Source organism: Chanos chanos, chromosome 1 (assembly GCF_902362185.1).
Source record: "Chanos chanos chromosome 1, fChaCha1.1, whole genome shotgun sequence".
Lineage (NCBI taxonomy): Eukaryota > Metazoa > Chordata > Actinopteri > Gonorynchiformes > Chanidae > Chanos > Chanos chanos.
Window position 1 is genome coordinate 41,369,711 of NC_044495.1, and position 21,253 is coordinate 41,390,963.

General features: G+C 41.9%; 2 protein-coding genes across 2 annotated transcripts in view; one reads left to right on the forward strand and one right to left on the reverse strand.

Annotated features, from left to right (window-relative positions):
- LOC115820490 (glutamate receptor ionotropic, kainate 5) overlaps positions 1–13,021 on the forward strand; it is a 28,687-nt gene extending 15,666 nt beyond the window's left edge. The window contains exons 12-19 of the mRNA XM_030784098.1: positions 1,313–1,426; positions 2,247–2,356; positions 2,801–2,974; positions 3,352–3,517; positions 5,002–5,227; positions 9,177–9,305; positions 11,855–12,021; positions 12,386–13,021. Of these exons, the coding sequence (XP_030639958.1) occupies positions 1,313–1,426; positions 2,247–2,356; positions 2,801–2,974; positions 3,352–3,517; positions 5,002–5,227; positions 9,177–9,305; positions 11,855–12,021; positions 12,386–13,021 (1,722 nt within the window). The remainder of the gene's footprint in view (positions 1–1,312; positions 1,427–2,246; positions 2,357–2,800; positions 2,975–3,351; positions 3,518–5,001; positions 5,228–9,176; positions 9,306–11,854; positions 12,022–12,385) is intronic.
- A 1,775-nt stretch (positions 13,022–14,796) lies between these two features.
- LOC115820830 (nectin-2-like) lies at positions 14,797–19,868 on the reverse strand. Its single transcript, XM_030784521.1, has 7 exons — positions 19,811–19,868; positions 19,530–19,639; positions 17,613–17,856; positions 17,185–17,484; positions 15,823–15,940; positions 15,210–15,358; positions 14,797–14,997 (listed from the first exon to the last, which is right to left on the reverse strand). The coding sequence occupies exons 1-7, from the start codon at positions 19,863–19,865 to the stop codon at positions 14,909–14,911; spliced, it is 1,065 nt and encodes a 354-aa protein (XP_030640381.1). The 5' UTR covers positions 19,866–19,868; the 3' UTR covers positions 14,797–14,908.
- Positions 19,869–21,253: the final 1,385 nt, after the last annotated feature.

The following is a 21,253-nucleotide window of genomic DNA, read 5'->3' on the forward strand; positions in this document are numbered from 1 at the left end:
CATTACTTGTGTAGGAAACATCTACATTAGCGAAGAGTTATGTAATATTTCTTCATATGTGGGAAAAAGCAACAGGCAGCAGAGTGCTGTGTGAGTCCTATCTCAGAACCCACCCTGAACCCGCAATGTTCAGTATCGCACACAACCTGTTATCCGCAAATTTCTGCAAATAAATTCTACAACCTGACCCGACACGTTTATATTAATCACACAATCAAACTCCTCACACCCACAATTAAACACACAGGCTAACCTTAGTCATTATCAAGTGTGAAGGGATTTATTTACTTATACCCTAAAATTCCAAAGTGCAGGCAACAAAGAATTGCAATGCAAAGAAGAATTGGAGTTGGCTTAAAGGTGTAACAGCTTGGCCCAGAACCACAGTAAACATGTGATAAAGAGATTTTTTTAACACTTTTAACCTGTGATAAAGAGATTTTTTTAAAGCTTTTAACCTGTGATGAAGAGATTTTTTTAACACTTTCAACATGTGATAAAGAGATTTTTTTTAATGCTGTCACAACAGCCTTGCTTACGCTACAGTAAACAATTAAACACATGTCTCTCCGTGTTACTCACTCACATAACATTTAACGGCATTGAGAGATTTGCTCTTTTTTTTTCTTTTTCTTTTTTTAACTTTAAAAGTATGCGACCACAAGAGGCGCTTAAGCCAAATAAAACAATTAAACTCGCGTTTGCACATGTTCACTGTGTAGCATTGTTATCCCTACAATAGTCTTTTAAAAATAAGAACACTACAACATTGAGCTTTCTGTCAGATTTTGCCTTATTATCCCCATTTAATGATGTCTAGCCCGGCCATATTGCTATCCCCCATCATTTATTCAACTCTCACATTGCCCTGGGAGGGTGTGGATTTTCAAATCATGTGGAGTCACCAACCACGACTTTTTCCAGGAAGATAGGAGTCTCCCTGGTTATGGGCTGGCATCTTTCCTTTGGCCTTTTGTCTCTTCTTTCCATTGTTATCCTACTTCCCATTTTTTATCTCATTCTCAGCTGACCCGCTCCCATTTTATTCTGGACTGTTCCATAACCTGCAAATAAAAATAACTTTGTTTTTACCCACTACACGGATCACCCGTCACATACCTGCAGGTAACCAACCTGATGCCGGATTTTGACGGGCAGAACATCAGCACTGACCAGCAGCACAGCATGGACACACGAATAGTCATTTTTAGTCATTACCAAAAAAACTTGTCTTCTGTTTAGATTAACAAAAAGACAGATATTTGACAGGAAACTCTCTCTCTCTCTCTCTCTCTCTCTCTCTCTCTCACAGAAAGCAGACCTGGCTGTTGCAGGTTTCACCATTACGTCAGAGCGGGAGAAAGTCATCGACTTCTCTAAGCCTTTCATGTCGCTGGGCATCAGCATTCTCTACCGTGTTCACATAGTAAGACACAACACACATGCATGCGCATGCACACACACACACACACACACACACACACACACACACACCACTAACTAGCACCATGCTAAACTACTGTAAGCTGGTCTGATGCCAGACCAAAGCTGAAGCTGTCAAAATCCTTGGCGACCGTGTGCAAACAGTGGTCCCTACGGAACTGTCCTGGAACTTCCGTGGTCATAATGAACCCCAGGATAGATACATATTTTTCTTTTCTTTTTTCCTTTTTGAAAAGAGGCAGAGATAAAGATGAGAATAAGATAGATATTAAATACCCTCACACATATACAGTATAGCCTCCTCCAACTGTATTCTTCCTTTCACTGCCGGTTAATATGGGTTTCGTAACTTTATTTGTCCATATTCATTTCCAGTTAATGTGGGTTTCGGAGCTTTATTTGTTTCATAACTTTATTTTGTATAACTCAGCTTTATTTGAGTTTTGGTATGATGAAATTCTGTCTCAGTTTCCTTGCTGGGGAAGATGAAGTCTATGTCTCTGATGGCTTAAACATATGCTGCTGAACTTTTTGAACTTTTGCTGGTAACTGATTGTGGTTACTCAGTGACTAAGACAGCATCTTATGTGTGTATGTTCTAGGATGTGTCTATGCCCTCCTAAATCCCTGTCGAATATTGCGTGTGTGTATTTGTGCATGTGTCTTTAGATATCTGTATGTATTGTAAGATTTCTGTGTGTGTATGTGTATGTGTGTGTAAGCACATGCCTGTGTGTTCTCAGATTTGTCCTCATCACCTTTCTCTCTATTCTAAGATGTGCATGCATGTGTTTGCTCTCCAGGGCAGAAAACCAGGTTACTTCTCCTTCCTCGACCCCTTCTCTCCGGCTGTCTGGCTTTTCATGCTGTTAGCATACTTGGCTGTTAGCTGTGTTCTCTTCCTGGCCGCAAGGTATTACACACACACACACACATTCTCTCTCTCGCTCTCTCTCTCTTGCTCTCTCTCCCTCTTTCTCTCTCAGATATTTATATAATCCACACACACACACATTTTCTCTCTCTCTTATCTCACAATCTGTCTTCATGGTTAACTGGTTGTTTAGTGGTAAATAACACACAGCTAGACACAGATACCAGCCACCGCTGCATGTCAATCTCTGATTCAGCTTCTCATTCTTTTTAGCCAAATGTTACCTTGGATACAATACACAGTATCTTCTGAACTGGAAACATATCTGATAAGAGTCCCAAAACAAATGGGGGAATGAGCAGTTTTACTCACAGAGATTTCTATTGTTTTTATTCTAGAATGTTCCTCTAAGTCCAAGCCTGTCATATCTCTTTAAACCAACCCTCCCGCTCATTCTCCCTGTGTATTCTGTCTTTTGGTAAGGTTGAGCCCATATGAGTGGTATAACCCTCATCCCTGTCTGCGGGAGCGTAAGGATCTACTGGAGAACCAGTACACGCTGGGGAACAGTCTGTGGTTTCCTGTGGGTGGCTTCATGCAGCAGGGCTCTGAGATCATGCCCCGAGCCCTGTCCACACGCTGCGTCAGTGGAGTCTGGTGAGAGAGGGAGAGAGAGTGTGTGTGTGTGTGTGTATGTTGCCTTTTATATGTTGCCTTTTATACACACAGACTTGGTGGTGTATGTGTGTGTGTATGTGTGTGTGTGTGCAGGCAATTTTTTTATGTTGCTTTTTATACACACAGACTTGGTGGGGTGTGTATGTGTGTGTACCATGTCATGCTTACGGCCATTCACATATGAAAATCTGTTCCTCTCTTCCTCTTTCACTGTCTATTTCTGTGGTGAAAAATCATTTTTTCCCCTCTCTCTCTGCTGAGTCTCTAATATTCACAATTGTCTCTGTGGTCTTGACTGACATTATATTGAGTAGTGACTTAATGGACGTATGTTTGTGTGTATGTGTGTGTTACAGGTGGGCGTTCACGCTGATCATCATCTCCTCGTACACGGCCAACCTGGCAGCGTTTCTGACGGTCCAGAGGATGGAGGTGCCCATCGAATCAGCCGACGATCTGGCCGACCAAACCAACATCCAGTATGGCACCATTCAGGGCGGCAGCACCATGACCTTCTTTATGGTACAGTCCATATATGTGTGTATGAGTGTGTGAGAGAGAGAGAGTGTGTGTGTTTGTGTGCGTGCGCAGTTGCTCCTACTGTATGTACAATAGCAACGCCAACTTTTACTGAGAGAGAGTTGAGAAATGGAGAGTTTTAGAGAAAGAGAGAGAGAGAAACTAATGCTGGGTTTAGACTACATGATTTCAGCCCCATTTGGACACGATTATGTCATCGTGGACAAACCTCCAGTGTCCGGCCAGAATATGAACATCGGGCGTCTTTACCCCTTGTAGCGTGACATAATCTAAGAACAGTGATATGGCGTCTGGGATGCCCCACGGCGAAACACGACGAGTCTAGCATGTCAGAATTTTCTTTCTATTTTCCTGCCTAGTCTGACATCTCCTATGAAATGCTCCCTGACATTGAGCAATAGGATGAATGACAGTCCTCCCCGACGACCTATGAACTTGCGCGAGGTCTTGAAAGGCAGCGTACGATGACTGGTCGGGGTCATACTTGTAGTGTTAACAGTCTCCCGGCCAAGACACGGCAAGAACCTATGGCACTATGATTGCCTGACACAGTGGCCATCGTGAAAGACAAAAGTATCGTGTAGTCTGATCTGGGCATCAGAGACTGCGAGAGAGGCGTGCAGAAGGCAGGGCATGACGCAAAAAGTACGCTGTGGAAATCGCAGTGTGGCGAAAATGGCGGACAAGGCTACAGACTTCTGTCTGACGACTTCGGTGTCGCACCTTACCGACAGAAGTTCCCAAATCTCGTCCTCTCTCCAGTTAGACGTTTTCATTGGTGTCTTCGTGTAAAACTTCTTCACCCTCGGATGTTTGTATTCTTCCGGTTTCGCGCCTGCCACATGTTAGAAACAGCATCAACACATCCACTTGCTCACTGTGCATTCTATGAACTACGATCCGGTGTATTCGCACATAGACTCAATCGAACATACAACGGACTTTGTACTAGGGAGCTGGTAAAGTCCGTTTAGGGTCCAATTCAACTGATTCAGACATTTGTGTTCACACATATAGCTCCTCCGGTCAGAGTCTAGATTATTTTAGGGTTGCAGTGCATATGTGAAAGGGAGAGAGAGAGAGAGACAGAGGGACTAAGAGAGAGAGAGAGTCTAAGAGAGAGAGAGAGAGAAAGACTTCTGTAACTCACTGCCCACACTCTCTCCATACTGTACTAAGTAACAGCTTGTAAATTACAGAATGACTCACAGAATTAGAGCCATGGGAGGCGGAGTTTTGACTTCCGTCATTAACACAGATGTAGTTAATTAGTTGAGTCACTTCTGACTAATTAAACATTTCTTTGCATGTGTTATCATTCTCTCTCTCTCTCTCTCTCTCTCTCTCTCTCTGTCTCTCCCCACAGCTCTCTTTCTTTCCCTCTCCTCCTCTCCTCTCATTTTTATGCAATATTCCCACCCTGTCTGCCAACAAAATAATTCCCCTTCCAACTCTTCTGTACGCAGAACTCCCGGTATCAGACATACCAGCGGATGTGGAACTATATGTACTCCAAGCAGCCAAGTGTGTTTGTGAAGAGCACAGAGGAGGGAATTGCTCGGGTCCTCAACTCCAAATACGCCTTCCTGCTGGAGAGCACCATGAACGAATACCACCGCAGGCTCAACTGTAATCTCACCCAGATCGGAGGACTCCTGGACACCAAGGGCTACGGCATAGGCATGCCCCTTGGTGAGTGAGAGGAAGGGGGCGGGGGCAGGGGGTACACACACCAACATAGACAGAGAGAAAAATAGAAACAACACCTTAAGAAACATGGTTTAGACCAAGTCTACAGAGAGAGAGGTGCAGGTGCTCTATAGTGTGAACTCCAAAAACTTCACCCATATTTTCACCTTCTGTGGAAAGAACCCTAAAGGGGAAAAAAACACAGAAACACATGGAAAGAAGGGACCGTTGTTTCTGTTTGCGCCCAAGGTGTTCCTCAGGGCCAAACAGTCTACACTGAGAGACCTGTGTTACGTGTGTATAAATGTTTAGACAATGCACGCACACACACATATGTGTGTGTGTATATATATATATATATATATGTGTGTGTGTGTGTGTGTGTGTGTACATATATATATATATATATATATATATATATATCATTTGGAGAGCTGACTTCTGCATTGAATAGAATCTAGTTGGGGCTGACGTTTAATTGAAACTGTAACTGTAAGTTTGTGTCCTACAAGATAATGTTGTCACATCTGTTCCATTAACGATGTCATTGTCTAGCAAAACATCATTGTGTTGACTGGTTTCATTAGCTCAGCTGTAGCCTATGTTACCAGCCTCTCTCCGTTTTATCTCATTAGTTCACTCATAGTAATCACTTAAAATGAATGACTGTGATGGCTGCTCTTTTATCGGAATCTGAGGTATTTAGAGGTTATAAAAGTCATTGTAAACATCCTTGACTTTGGCCAAATGGCCATGTTATAGTGAAGACGTTTCTCGTTTTATGGTGGGTAATCCCTGCCAAAATTAGAATTAAAATTAAGATAATAATTTGAAAGTTCAAAACTGTTTTGCCATTTCTTTTCGATACCTGCACGCAAAGATCCTGTCAAAATTAAAAATTAAATTAAATAACTCTATCTGCATTTTAAAATAAAAAAATCTAATAGGGAAACGACAGTGCAGGCTCTTTGCACACTCATATGGGAAAAGAACTGGCAAGATTTTTGAGCTTTGACCTCATCACCTCAATTTTAATTTTAATATCGGCAAGGATTACTCTTCGGTTTATATTATTTATCTTATAGTGTTATTGGGGCGATTTAATATGCGTGAACAGACTAGCCTAAGCTGTATCACAAGGTGAGAATTTCAACTGTGCGTGAGTAAAGTATTTCATCTGAATACAGCTGTTCATCATTCCATTAACGACAGTAGCTTGTTCAACTCCAAGCGAGTAATTTTTTTTTTTACCTGTCAAACGGGGAAAAAAACTAAAACAAAAGGCCTATTTATTGCCTGCGTAGGATTTTCTGAGTGATGTGTAGTTGTGTTGACGTTGTTCTCAGTAATTATTTTAGGACGTGGGAACAAAGCAGCATCTTTCATTGCCTGCAAGACAGAATATAAAGCAGTCTGTCTCTATCAACTGGTTAAATTCAGGGATAGATATGCTTAGTGGATTCCTAAATGGAAGTAATAATGATAATAATGATGACAGTAGCATGATAATAATAAAGGAGATATTTAGTCTCCTGAAACAGTAGGATTATGACAATGAATTAAGGCTTCTGGCAAAACTGGCCCAGTATGTAAAGAATGGTGAAATTCCCCTTTTAAATTGGACTTAATTTTTTGTACACTGCAGACTGGTCCTGTAGAGAGTCAGAGGACTTTTATAATAATGGATATTGTTTGACTGAAGTAAACACATTTCTGTTCCTGGACTGTAGGCAGAAAAAATACCACAACCATTTTTTTACCTCTCACTGGGGGAGCTTCTCAGCTTCTGCACAGTTAGTGGTTATTGAGGAACGTGTGGAAAGCATCATGGGACTGTTTGAAAAATCCCCTGGAGCAGTTGATGTAGTTTTGACCACAGTGGAGGTTTTGTACACACGGCAAAAAGGCTCTCTTTTCAGCACATTCACTATAGTCAGCCTGTTTTGGTTTCATCTCTCCTTGGCTGTCTGACGTAGTATGACAGGGCATGGCTGAACAGTACAGATGTTTTCAGTGGCTTGGTTTGACTCAGCATCCCAATTCTTTTCCAGTAGCGTCCACATAATTCAAATTCATAAATTTTGTCTTTGGTCAGAAATATGGGGAAAATGCAACCATGATCTGTACATCTATCTATCTATCTATCTATCTATCTATCTATCTATCTATCTATCTGTCTGTCTGTCTGTCTGTCTGTCTATCTACCTACCTACCTATCTATCTATCTGTCTGTCTGTCTGTCTGTCTGTCTTCAAAATATTTGAAATGCTTTAACGCTTTATTAATGCTTTACGTTAATAGAACTGAAAATTGCGCCATCTGAATCCACAGCATGGACTGCATAAATATAACAGAGCCTAGTTTACACATATGTATTCTATAGAATAAGAACATTGACCAGGGAAAAAAAGTCATTATAATTCTAGGTATAGATGTGTGTATCCTTAAATATGTTTGTTTTGTTCCCTTAATTTGAACTTTATTTCCATACAAGAGTTTTCTCTTATTTTTATACCCTCTCTTATTTTTATACCTTCTAAATTAACAACACACACAAGTGAGAAATTCCAAAAGCAACATGAAAAACCCCCAAAACAACAATAACAACAAAAACTGAAAAAACAAAGCATTTTGTATTGTTTAGCGTTTTGCTAGGAGAAACTGGATTTTGCTCATCCAGATACTCACTCTGATAGTGTTTCAAACACCCAAGGAGAGAAAAGGAAGATAGCAGAAGATGAGCGAGCAGGAAAACTCACAACAGAAGATGTTTTGTAGAGAAACAAGTAAGACAAGGAACAGTGAAAGAAAAAAGAACAGTAAAGGTCACAGAGAGCACCGGATGGTGGAGGGGAGAAAAGTGTGAATAGATGGATTGATGGGAAGAGGAGGAAATTGTGACGGTTGAAGGGTGCTTTACCTCTGAGGCAGATTAAATGTCATATTTTGATCAGCCATGACCAGTGGCAACACACATAAACATGCTGGCGTGTGCTTTCCCTCAGCCCACCTATCAGCGTCCACATAATTACTGTCAGCTTTCTAATCAGTCCACCCCATTACTTTCTTTAACACCAGAATCCTGGGAGGTGCCATCTTCAAAGGGCAGCCTCATTCCCGTTTTCCCCTACAGGAATGCTGGGATTTGACCTTCCTGTCCGTCTTCCTTGTTTTTCCCCCTGGCTAGTCCTTTCCTCTTAAAGTTCTGCCTCTCCCTTATAATAATGTCCTCTAAACCCCGTTCCATCAAGAGGCCTGTTGTCATGGACACCCCCTAACTGCTTCCATGGCAACCTAGAGCACAGATGGTGTTGTCAACATATGTACATGCATCCATAGAGACGGAATTCTAAAACCCTTTTTTTTTAAACAATACTTGGAATACTTCAGAATGTGTGGTAATGTGATGCTATCATCTCATAGCAACTACTACTTGAAAAATAACAGGTTTACCGCCTTATTCCAGTAATCAGTTACGCTGGAAATCAGTTTTGTTTTTATACAGATATAATCATTACTCATCTATGTGATGTGCGAACTAGTGAAGTCAGGTCCCAGTTCATTACTGGAACCCAGAACTCTGGATGCTTCCATTACTTCCAGAGTTCCCGAAAGTGCATTTTCCGCAATAGCTCTTAATCTCTCTGCCAGGAGGCTTCCCAGCACCCCCGCCTCCCCAACCCCACCACATTACTCTAAGTATGAGAAGAACCCACTCAGTGTTTAACACGAGCTGTACAAGCGTTTTAGCAATGGGGCTGTGTGTGCATTAGCCTATCTATCTGCTGTTATCAGCGCATTTCTATCTCTGTGTGTTGTTTGTACAAGTGAAATCTCTCCTTTTCCTTCTCAATCTCTCTCCCTGTCTCTCCCTCCTTGACCCCCCCACCCAACTTGCGCACTCTGTCTCTATCACTCGCTCACCCTGTCTCTCTCTCTGTTTCATTTTCAGGTTCTCCATACAGAGATGAGATAACTCTGGGTGTGCTCCAGCTGCAGGAGAATAATAGACTGGAGATTCTGAAGCGGCGATGGTGGGAGGGGGGGCAGTGTCCTAAAGAGGAGGACCACAGGGCCAAAGGTGGGTTTTCACAGCCCCCTGTCCAACCACACAGGGGTTCTTCAAACAGCCTTATTTCCACATATGGAATAAACATATTAAAGTCATGACAGTGATGTAAATCTTAATGTAAAAGTTACGCCAGCAATCAGGGTGACTGCACTGCAGCATCTGAGACAACAGCGGATGTTGTGTCACAACCCAGCGCAATCCTGTTTCACCTTGTTTGCAACAATTTAAGTGATCGCACATCTGTTATCCAACTTTTTGAATGTTTTTTTACCATGGAGACTGTGACCACGATGTTGTCAGAGCGTTGAAAATGTCCACACTTCTGCCTAGCCCTATAACAACTGCGGTGAGAAGGCTGTGATAATTTGGACTGATGCTAGGCTTACCACAGTAATGGAAGGCAGCTTTCATTAATCTAACATGATTTCATTTCTTTAGATTTGACACGTGCACAAAGCAGCTTCAATTTCACTGTCTGATTAGTTCTGTAATAACTTTTGTGGCATTTTACTTACCAGTTAGTGCTAGGCATATTTCCCAGGTTAAAAAAAAAAAAAAAATACAAAACCTAAGACAAGCGAGAGAGAGAACAGTCTGAGTACTATCCAGAAGCAGAATAACATTAAGGAGACAAACACAGACAAACACAGGGAGCTGAGAAACATTTGCCTGGCACACTTTAGCTAACTCAAAGCCAAACAAGCAATGTCTGAATGTCACAACACATCTGAACATTGTTGTTGACCAGGTGCATGCATTTGTGGCCGCAGTTTACCTGTTAGGGGGAGACTTCCAATGGGCAAGTGTCACAAAGTGCTTATTTTCTAAGAGCGGCTCCAGGAACATGACAGCGAATTGGCTTTACCTGAGAACACCCTTGGCCCCCTAACCCAAAACACAGAGCAGCTTTGGGATGAGATGGAACATGCTGTTGATAACATGAAAGTGGAAGGGAAGGTTTAACCTATGAGTTTAATTAGCGAGCTGGCTACTGAGAATGTATTCTAATATAACATCGTTTACACTACTGTCTCGTTTGTTAGACTATAGAAAGACATGGCTAATTAGAGTGACATTTGCCTCGAGTTGCAATAAACATGTGACCGCCAGCTATATATTAGCTGGCCGTTGCTTCAACCTAATTTTAGTTCAGACTCAGTGTAGTTAGCGCATAGACATGTCTCATTAGCAATAGCCAGCTTTTTCTTCTACAATTAAAACACAATTTGCTATAAAGTCATGGTGTGTAACAGGAAAATATTATTATTATTATCATTACTATTATTATTACCTCACCGCTGGGCCATTGCTGTACTGAAGACAGTGCTGGATGTATTTTTAAAAGAGGGCTGCTAGTAATGCTAGCACACCTCCATTTTGTGTGGAGAACGTGACCACAAAAGCAGTGGAAATTACAGGTGCGTGCTGGTACTGAAATATTTATGTAGAAACAGACATTTTGTTCCTTTGTTCTTTTGTTTGAAGAGATCAGGCCCTGCTAGCAAGATTGGGCTATTATCAAAAGGCCTACTGTACTCCTCTACGGAGCCTCGGTACTGTGGCTCCCTTACTACTGGGGGAGCTTTTCACCACAACACAAAGTGATATCATGGCTCTGCTGCTGTGTACTTAATACTTCAGCGTGGTTTTGCTGTTGTTGTTGTTGTTGTTTGTTATTTTATTTTTTAGTGTATTTTGTGAGGATATGTCATTACATGCATATTTCAATACTTCTATAGCATTAAATATCTTGAGAATAGGAGCTGGCACACTAATAAAAATGCAACATGTTCCCACCAATATTTAATGTTGCTGTGACACAACAATTGTTTAAAAATATCCACATTCATGAGTCTCACAATGGGTGTGAGCCCAGTGTTTTCAGCAAAAAGACGAAGGGTCGTGTGTGGTGTGTGTGTGTGTGTGGGTTGTTTATTTGCTTCACAGATACCAGTGTTTATCCTTAAGGGGAGAAAAGTGCTACTCATACACGGTTTTTTTCCGGGATTTACTGTAGGTAAAAATATCAGAATCTTCGACAGCACATTTGGTACACAGAGATTTTCATTTCTGAAAACTCATCGTCATTTCTTAAAAAGACTGACTCTGTTTTCCACTTCACTGCATAATTTGCTGGGTGTAAACATTTGTATGTGTAGAAAACTGTCACTGCTGGTTCTCATAGCTGGGTCTCTCTGGTGCATGTTATTGGTGCTGTGTTTTGGCTTTTACTGAAACCACTCTTGAGTGTCTTGGGCTGTGTCAGATTTAATGTATTGGGGAATATGCATGAAGGCTCCAGTGCTGTGGGAGATTCTTGGATCCCGCTCGTCAGGTCTGTAGAGAGTGACTGGGGTAACTTAGTAAAACAGCAGCGTCCTTGGGGCTGTGTGTGTGTGTGTGTGTGTTTGTGTGTGGTTGTGTGTAACAGATGAAATGTGGTTGTGTGTGTGTGTGTATGTATATATGTGTTTGTATCTCTGTTCCTGATATAATGTGTGTATGTATCTGCATCGGTGACTGATGCGTGTGTATGTTATTGTGTTTGTGTGTTACAGGTCTTGGCATGGAGAATATAGGTGGGATCTTTGTGGTGCTGATCTGTGGTCTGATCATTGCCGTGTTCGTGGCCATTATGGAGTTCGTCTGGTCCACGCGTCGCTCAGCCGAGACTGATGAGGTACGCCCTCACTCCTGCCCCGGCCGAAATCACAGATACGCCCCAGTAGGTTACCGTGGCAACGTGCTACCTCTGTGTGTGTGTGTGTGTGTGTGTTTTTCTGTGATGTGGGATGAACTGGGATTGGGTAAAATGATCTGACTTGCTTTTTGAAAAACCTCAGTCAGAGTGATAGATAACTAAGACTTTGCTCATCCTGTTGTGTCACAGAAGGGGAAAAATGTTTCTGTGTTTGCATGTTCTTCAGTTCATTTGTATTTTTAATATATTCAAAAACTTGCAAATTGCCAAATAGTTTTTTCCATTATTCCATCTTCCCTTCATATGCTACAATCCACTGATTCCCTCATCTCTCTCTCTCTCTCTCTCTCGCTCTCTCTTTGCCTGTCTCTCTTTGCCTGCCTCTCAGGTGTCTGTGTGTCAGGAGATGATGACTGAGTTCAGGAATGCGATATCTTGTAAAAAGAGTTCACGCTCTCGGCGGAGACGACCTCTCTCGGGTCACGGTGTCCTGCGCCATCCCTCCCGTCTCCCGCTGGGGGCACCACGCCCCATTCGGCTGGTGCGGGAGATGCGCCTCAGTAACGGTAAACTCTACAGCGGGGCGGGACCGCTGACTGGAGCCACCACGGGGCCCGCCGGAGCAGGGGGTCCGGCAGACATGGGCCCAGGGCCCCAGCGCCTGTTGGAGGACCCTTTGGGCGCCAACGTGTCCAGCACCCCTCCCCCTGCACCAATGGCTCCCATAATCCCAGCCGGGGCGCCACGTGCCTGCACCCATGTACGCGTCTGTCAGGAGTGCCGGCGAATCCAGAGCCTGCGCTCTGCCTCCTCCTGTTCACGGATCCCGCCCCTCTCCTCGGCTACATCCTCTTTGCCACGCCTGCCTCCGCCGCCCCCTCCTTCCTCATCAAACACAAACACCGACAGTGAGGGTGGGGGTACAGTAAGCCCCCGCAGGGCCAAACCCAAACCCACGCCGCCGCCACGCCCCCTGCCACCCACCAAAACACCTTCTACAGATCTCCTCTGCAAGCAGGAATGAGCCTGCCCAGGGGTGGGGCCTATCACAAAGACATGCCCACTATAAGGAGTGCTACATGCAGATGACTCCCACAACTTTCTGTCTGTAGAGAAACAAACTGTTTTAGACCCCAGATGAGGTGGAGACATGGGTAATTTTTTTTGTTCCTTTAGTGGAGAGAGGCCAGCACATATAGGAAAGTTTATCCCCCTGTTTTACAGGGAGAATGTAACGTGTTGGAGGAAGAGAAACTGGATGACATGAGGTTGCTTCCTCTTTGCGTGTGCAGCTCCGCCCTCTTTGTCATATCACTCCGCTGTGGCTCGTCTCCATGACAATGGGACCTTACGCTATGCAACAGCTCATTGGGCAGCTGCTGGCTAGAACCGTGTATTTTCCCATGGGGCCCTGCAGTCGCGCCGCAGTGGTATCACTGCTGAAGAGGAGGGTTCTACGACATCATTCATCACCCCATTTTTGGGTTTTCAATGCCCTCTTACACTCCTCTTCTATAATGACTGAAAGTCGGAAGATTTGAACGTGACTACAGGTCCCTCAGAGAATGAAAGAGAGAGAGAGAGAGAGAGAGAGAGAATGTGTGAAGGCTATACCGAACTTACACATACACATACACACACACAGGCTGACAAAGCACTGTAACTAAATGTTTTTGTTTTTCCTTAAGCTGAAATGTCAGAAATCTCTGAGACTCTTAGAGGAAAAAAAAGGAAATACAGTGTCCTAGATTTGTTTTCTTCCTGATTCTTACTCACTTCCGTTCTTTTCTATCTTTCTTTGTTGCTCTCTTTTTTTGATCTTTTGGGTTTCTACCATGGCTGATTTCTGTGTCTCTGTGTTGCTGTGTACAGTACTAGTGATTCTGGGTTTTTATTCGGCAGAGATGAGGATGATCTGTTATTCATTTTACCGCATATTACACTGTTCATCAACTGTAAAGGTCAAAGGTCAGACATTTTGCAATGGTCTTCCCTTGGAAACGGGCGCCATTAAAAACGATTCTGTCTTTAACGCAAAACACATTCACACACATACACACATACATGCGTGTGCACACACACGCGCACACACACACACACACACACACACACACACATGTACACACACACACGTACCCACACAGAGATTAAACCATTAACAGACAGTTTGAATATGTGTTTATTCAGTCATATATATTAATGGGCTGATAAAAATTCTTGATTCCAGTTTAGGGAAGAAAAGAAAAACTAGCGCAAGACAGAAAAGAGAGCGAGAGAGAGACCTCATATTAAAACAGCTATGAAGTTGGTATTTTTGAGACTCGTATGAAGAGAACTAGTGCACATTATTCGAACACAAACAGACAAACACAGATGAACAAACACAGAAAACATGGAAACATGGAACCCCATTCACAGTGAAGGCCATACATTTGTGATTTGTGTGTGTGTATGTGTGTAAGTGCGCAAGTGTGTGTGAGTGTGAGTTTAAGTCAATTTATCTGTATCAGTATGAAAGATGAGTATGAAACTCTCAGATTACATTTTTTACACTTTTTTTTCCTCCTTGTTATTTTTCCCCAGATTTCTAAATGGATTACAACCACAACAAAGTAAATGGAAATTATTCGGATTATATTGTTATTATTATTCCTATTAAAAAATGTGGGGTTATGTAGGAGGGTCGCAATCCTCTGCTGTTAAATATATAGAGACACAAAACATTTGGAATAAAAAAACATGTTCAAAAGGGGCATCAGTTTCTGAGGTTTTTAAAATCTTATTGACCACATTCACGAGTTAGCATCCATCACTTGCTTTTGAATGTTGACGGTACAGTTCTTAAGCTGACAGAGTGTTATTAGGTCATTTAATAATACTTACTTAGCAATAAATTACTTGGGAAACGCAGCTACAAGTAACATGCTAAGACGAAAAATACTCCAGTGAAAAAGTGCAGTAGGTAGGAGGTTGCTGGCCCTGGTCCACCCGCGTCACGCACTGTAATACAGAGAGAGCGGATAGTAACTCATCTGAGGTGGGTGTGTGGGTGTGTGCGTACATATGTGTATGGATGTGTGTGTGTGTGTGTGTATATGTGTGTGTTTGTGTGCATATATGTGTGTATTTGTGTGCCCGTGTGTCTGTCTGTGTGTGTGTTTGTGTGTGCATGTGTGTGGTCAGCAGTCTCGGTGTACTGTAGGGGGACTCACCGAAGACCTTTACGGTGAGCTGGTTCTTGCCAGAGCCTAATCTGTTCTTCACCTCACACACAAAGGTGGTGTTCACGGATTCATCCACCTTCTTCACGTGGAGTTTGTTGCCATATACCTGTACTGTGGATGGCACTGACCCTGAGGCTCTGAGGACGATGAAGGAATGTAGGGGTGGAGGAGGGGGAAAAACACTTTTTAGTTCAGTAGCTGTGCATTCACACAGTTTCAAATGATGGAGTTTTTTGGTGGGTTCTGTCAGAGGGGAGGGTTTGATTAGTCAGTGTAGTACCAGTTAAGAAAATAACTGTCTCCCTGACTGACTGTGTTCCATACAGACATGAAGTGTAAAAGCATGTAATGTCTGTGTTAGTCACACTCACGCTGTCCAACTGAACACGGTGTAACGTCTGTGTTAGTTGCACTCACACTGTCCAACTGAACGCGGGATAACCTCTGTGTTAGTTGTGCTCACACTATCCAACTGAACGTGGTGTAATGTTTGTGTTAGTGGTAATCACACTGTCCAACTGAACATGGTGTAATGTCTGTGTTAGTGGTACTCACACTGTTCTACTGAACACAGTGTAATGTCTGTGTTAGTGGTACTCACACTGTCCAACTAAGCATGGCAGGCACAGGGTTTGCATCAGCCTGGCATGTCAGAGCAACGTCTGCCCGACCCATGTACCAGTTTTCATCATAACCCTCAATTTTCACAGAGGGGGGGTCTGCGAGAAGACAGAGTAGTGACAAGTCTTAGTTTTTCCCTGGAAGCTGAACACTTTGCAGTCAGGTTTATTCTAACGCTTCTGTGAAAATGACAGTGTCACAACAGGGAGTCTAATTAGCAAAACTGAAAAAAAGACAAATATCTTCAAAACAAATGAATGTATGTTTGGGCAAATTGAGACTTATCGCTGGTACATGACAAGCTGTCAGATTTCTCATTCAAAAGTTAAATATTTAGCACCTCTCAACTGTGTTTCCAACGAAATCAACTGTTTCTTATCACCAGATTGTTTTCGGTTAACAAGTTAGCATTTGCAAGGTGTAAAATTCATGCCCACATGTGTCTGCGCTGTTCAACCGCATTGAGGCTATACATACACCTATCAATGAATCACCAAATCAACAAATCAGTCTTACTGGCAGAGAATGTCAACAAATTCAAACTGAACAAGCATGCAGCTCATTTAAAATAAATGTGGAGAATTAGCATAGAGGGTATCTAAGGAACCATCCAACGATTAACATCAGAGTGTGTGCGTGTGCGCATATGTGTTTGTGTCTGTGTGTGTGTGTGAGAGAGAGAGGGGGTCTGTGTGTGTTTAATGATTAAGTAAGTAAGGTGAACTAAGATGAAGTAAATTAGAGTGAAATGTTGCCAATCTTCCAAAAACCATGTGGTGGATATGGCAAAAAAATGTTCCTGATTCTCTGGCCTAATAAGCCTTAACTTTGTTCTTAATTGTGGTTCAAAATTCATTATACAATATTCTACACTATGTGTTTTTTGTATTGTATAGTGAAGATTTCAGAGCTGTAACTACACTGATCCATATTGAGAGAATATCCTTAGATACTTTGCTGTTATTCAAGCTGGTTTTGAGGGTGTATTTTTTAGACTTGTGTGTGTGTGTGTGTGTGTGTGTGTGTGTCTGTGTCTTATGTATGTCTTGTGTCTTTTTATGGTTGGACATACACTCTACGGTCAGCTTCATGGGAAAACTCTGAGGTTTGCCCTTAGAGCTCTGGCTGCATATGTGTGTATGAGAGTGTGTGTGTTTCTTACACTCTACAGTCAGCTTCATGGGAAAACTCTGAGGTTTGTCCTTAGAGCTCTGGCTGCATACGTGTGTATGAGAGTGTGTGTGTTTCTTACACTCTACAGTCAGCTTCATGGGAAAACTCTGAGGTTTGTCCTTAGAGCTCTGGCTGCATATGTGTGTATGAGAGTGTGTGTGTTTCTTACACTCTACAGTCAGCTTCACGGGAAAACTCTGAGGGTGAAAACTGTCCTGGGTGCGTTGAGTGACCTCACAGCTGATCTCTCTCCCGTTGTCGGCTGGAGTCGGCACAAGCCGGTACTCGCTCTTCACCGTCACTGTTCCGTCAGGTTCCTCTTTGGATGTGGAGTTATAGTTCCCGTTTGCAGAGCTCACCCAGGTGATAGTTGCAGCTGGTTTTCCCTGAGCCGCCTCACAGCGTGCAACGACAACCGCAGACGAACCGGCACGAACAGTAACAGGGCTGGCAGAGTTGTTGGACTTGCCTGGGAAAGAAAACCAGAGAGCAAATGATGGGTTTTTTTTTTTTAAATTGCAAGTGCATGTGTGAGAAACAAAAACGGATGTTTAAAACAACCAAACAAATAAATAAATAAGAACAACAACAATTTACTAAGCACGGTAAGAGTAGTAGTGCCCACTTCCTGTCCGCTGGGGTAGGTGGCGTACTCGCATGTATACTTTCCTTCGTCTGTCTTTTGTGCATTGTCAATTTCAATAGAGGGGGTTTCTAGAGAGGCCAGCACGAAGCGCACCCGGCCTTTGACGGCCGATTCTGGAAAGCTCTCTCGGTATGTAGGGTGAAAGACAGCTATGTTGCCCCTCACCCCATCTGGGGACTCATAGATCCATGATACCTGTTGGCCAGAAAGAGAATAATAAACCTTTCATCTATATTCACATGACAGCATTCATCACTTTGTCATAAAGATATTCTTAATAGGCACAGTGGCTGATTGTTGGGGAAGACAAAAAATAAAGCAAACAAACAAACACAAACATGAACAATGTATTAGAATAATTTAGATGATTTTTTTTTATAATGTAGTGAATGTTCTCTGCTTTTTATGGGAACTACATGTCATCTGAATCAACTCTGCTGCTATTGAAGACTGACGTTTATGTTTCTTTGCCTGGGTATGTGCTAATGTATTCCTCAGGGTAGTGAATGAGGGGATGCAGGAACTGTTGTGTAATAGAATTGAACTTGAGGAGCGTTAGTGTACTGACTATTTTAATACAGTCAGTAACTCCACAGCCAAGTCAAAGGTGTTATTTTGAATAAATATTTTGATCCCCTTCCACTGACTCACAAATGGATAGATTTTTCAAGATATCTATACTGTGGGTTCCCTTGTGGTTATAACGAACATACATTAATCTTTCATTTAAAATTTACTGTGGCCCATTAACTAGACCGCTTATCAAGCGATGAAACTAAAATTCTGCAAAAACTGGGCACTTCCCCAAAACTTATGTTGCGATGACAGTTTGTCATATGACCAGGGTCACTATCTGCTATGATAATAAATCTGCTCTCAAATCTTAAGATACTGAGGATTAATCTACAGGCTGTATGACCCCTGGTCTTATTCCTACCTAGATCTCCACTAAATTACCACCTCTTTCTGTACCCACACAACTACCACACAAAACCACTAAAAACCATAACCGACTGGATCGTTTATGCTACATCGAGGTAACAGGAAGTAATCAGAAGTTCAGTGCATATTATACAGTATTTTCAACCCCAGTCTTGGTCTTTATCTGAGTCATTTGGAAAAGAATTTACTCTTTTACTCTGAACACGTAATTCAGTGCACTGGGGCCTCAAATTTGACACATTTGGAAAGTCCAAACCTAACCTATAGTTCAGGGTGTTCTTGAACAGAAAGGTTCAGTTTGAGGCTAACGTGACTTGATTCTGCTCACTGCCAGCGTAAGAGAATAAGTCCAGTCTTTTGCTTATACTGAAAAACATAAAACTTCAAGGGCGTGGGTGAAAAAAAAAAAAAATTCAGTACATTCTTTTTTAGATTCACTCCCAGGAGCTGTGTGACTCATAGTAGCTCTTAAGTGATCAAATAAAGGCAAATTCACTTCTACAAGTGTAGACAAGTTCTCTTTAACATGGAAACATATTCAAAATGCTTACATGTAATACAAAACAAAAATATGAGTGCTAGAGGAACTAGGATTCCTTAAAACACATCTATCACACAGTCTGGTTCATCATCAAATAAAGTTTGGCTGCAGTAGTTGTGTTCCTGTTGTCTCATTTTAACTCTCTTACCCCAACTCCAAATCAGCCTTTCTCAAACTTATTGTACTTTTCAAACATACCTATACTTCTATATATATATATATATATACACACACACACACACTTATAAACATTTTTGGTTTTCACAATATTAATGAACGAAGACTAGCACATCGCTGTATTGGTATACATTTTAGAGTTAGCTCAGCAGACACAACAAACATGTTGCATTTTAAGTTAACAAGCTGAGTGCATAGTCTGAGTTACCTGGGTTAATTTGATGGATCCTGATTTCACGAACTGACAGCGCAGATGAATAGTTTCACCAGGGAAAACTTCTATTTCCCTCAAAACTTTCACATTCTGAGTCTTAACACCTGAAGGAACAGAACACTTAAGCGTCTGCTAACTCAGTTACAAGAATTATTGCATGTGAGACAGTGCAACAGAGAGAGGGTTCAAAACACGAGCAAAAACTGAAATCCTTGACTACTCTAATGTAATTCACATCCACCGAGTAATACTGATTAATTTGTAAGTCCACTAACCGGAGGAGAGAGTCATCCAGAGAACTCCGATGAGCCAAAGCAGACCACACCTCATGGCCGTTATTTCTGACAGCGGTATAGCAGCTCAGAGAAATGACAACACGCTAAAATCACACCTTTCCCACTCCCTCTTCTGCAGAGGCAGGAAGTAGCTGCCTGTGTTTCCTAACTGCTTGTGGTTGCTTTCAGTTTCACTTCTATGAAATGCACTGGCAGACAAAATTGTACATGCGTCTGGCAAAATTAGCACTGACATATCAAACAGCAAGAACTAAAAAAAAGCCCCCACAGATGAAACATGATCACTGGACCCAAGAATAGGTTTTCAGTATTTGCACTGCTGTACACAAAATATAGCACTACAAATACTAATAGATGTCGGTTCACAATGTTCACAACAGCGAAAAAGGAAATGTACAAAAGTAACGGACTCCATGTAACGCATTGCAAGTTTCTAAATAGTTTTTCTTCTCTTATCTGTCTTTTTTGTTTTTACATTTGTATTCTTCAGAGCGTTTTCCATGGACCACACTTTTATTTTAACCAGTTGCACAGAAGTTTCTTTTTTTCTTTCTAAAGAAAACTTTTCTTTTTTGCTTTATATCACTGACATTCATCTGTTACCTTGCTAAGCTAATCAAAGTAAAGGATGTCCTCTACTGGTTAACCATACTTTTGCCCTACTTTTGAGCTGACTTGTTATTGTGTACCAGTGGAAAAAACAGAGGGTGGGGCGGGCATGTTTTGTACACAGGCAAGGAGCCGACTGGATCAGTGCCTGAAATACACTATTTTTTTTTTTTTTCAGTAAGACCTGCGCCAAAAATAGGTCCTTGAATATTAATTGTTGTTTTAAATCCTACATAAGAAAACAAGAATGCTGTACTTTGACTACAAGAATTCCCAACAGACATCAACAAGGAACGGGTATGCTATTGTCACAGTGGTAATGTCACAAATGGTATTGCCACTATTCTGTTTGAGTAATGATCAGCGGAATCATTATATACATACCAATCCAATAATCTTTGACCTCTGTGTGTGGTAGCTCATTAATTAAAAGTATAAACATTAACATTTAGATGAACCTGACTCCCTGCCATTCACATGCCCCAGTTTGTGTTTGCATCTGGTTCCTTTTCTCAGGCCAAGGCCTCGAATGGAGATGACTGAGTCATGCAAGTATTTTACCTACCTTTTGTTTTAGTTTAAAAAAAAGTTTCCAGGGAATCTCATGGGTTGTCTACAGAAGTGAGTGTGCTGAAGGACTCATTTCCAATAGGGAACAAAACCATTTTTTTAAAAAATGTTTTTATTAACAATACTTTTCATCAATAATATTATTATTTTTGCATAGCTCTGCACAGTATTTTTTTCAGCAATGTTGGCATGATATTTGCCTAATTGTGTTTTGTTAGCATGATGAAACCTTGTGAGGTTCAA

Coding starts and splice junctions, on each gene's coding strand:
- LOC115820830 (XM_030784521.1), bottom strand. CDS start 19,865: ATGAGGTGTGGTCTGCTTTGGCTCATCGGAGTTCTCTGGATGACTCTC. Junction 19,640..19,810: donor CTGGATGACTCTCTCCTCCG/GTTAGTGGACTT, acceptor CTGTTCCTTCAG/GTGTTAAGACTCAGAATGTG. Junction 15,941..17,184: donor CGTGAAGCTGACTGTAGAGT/GTAAGAAACACA, acceptor GTCTTCTCGCAG/ACCCCCCCTCTGTGAAAATT.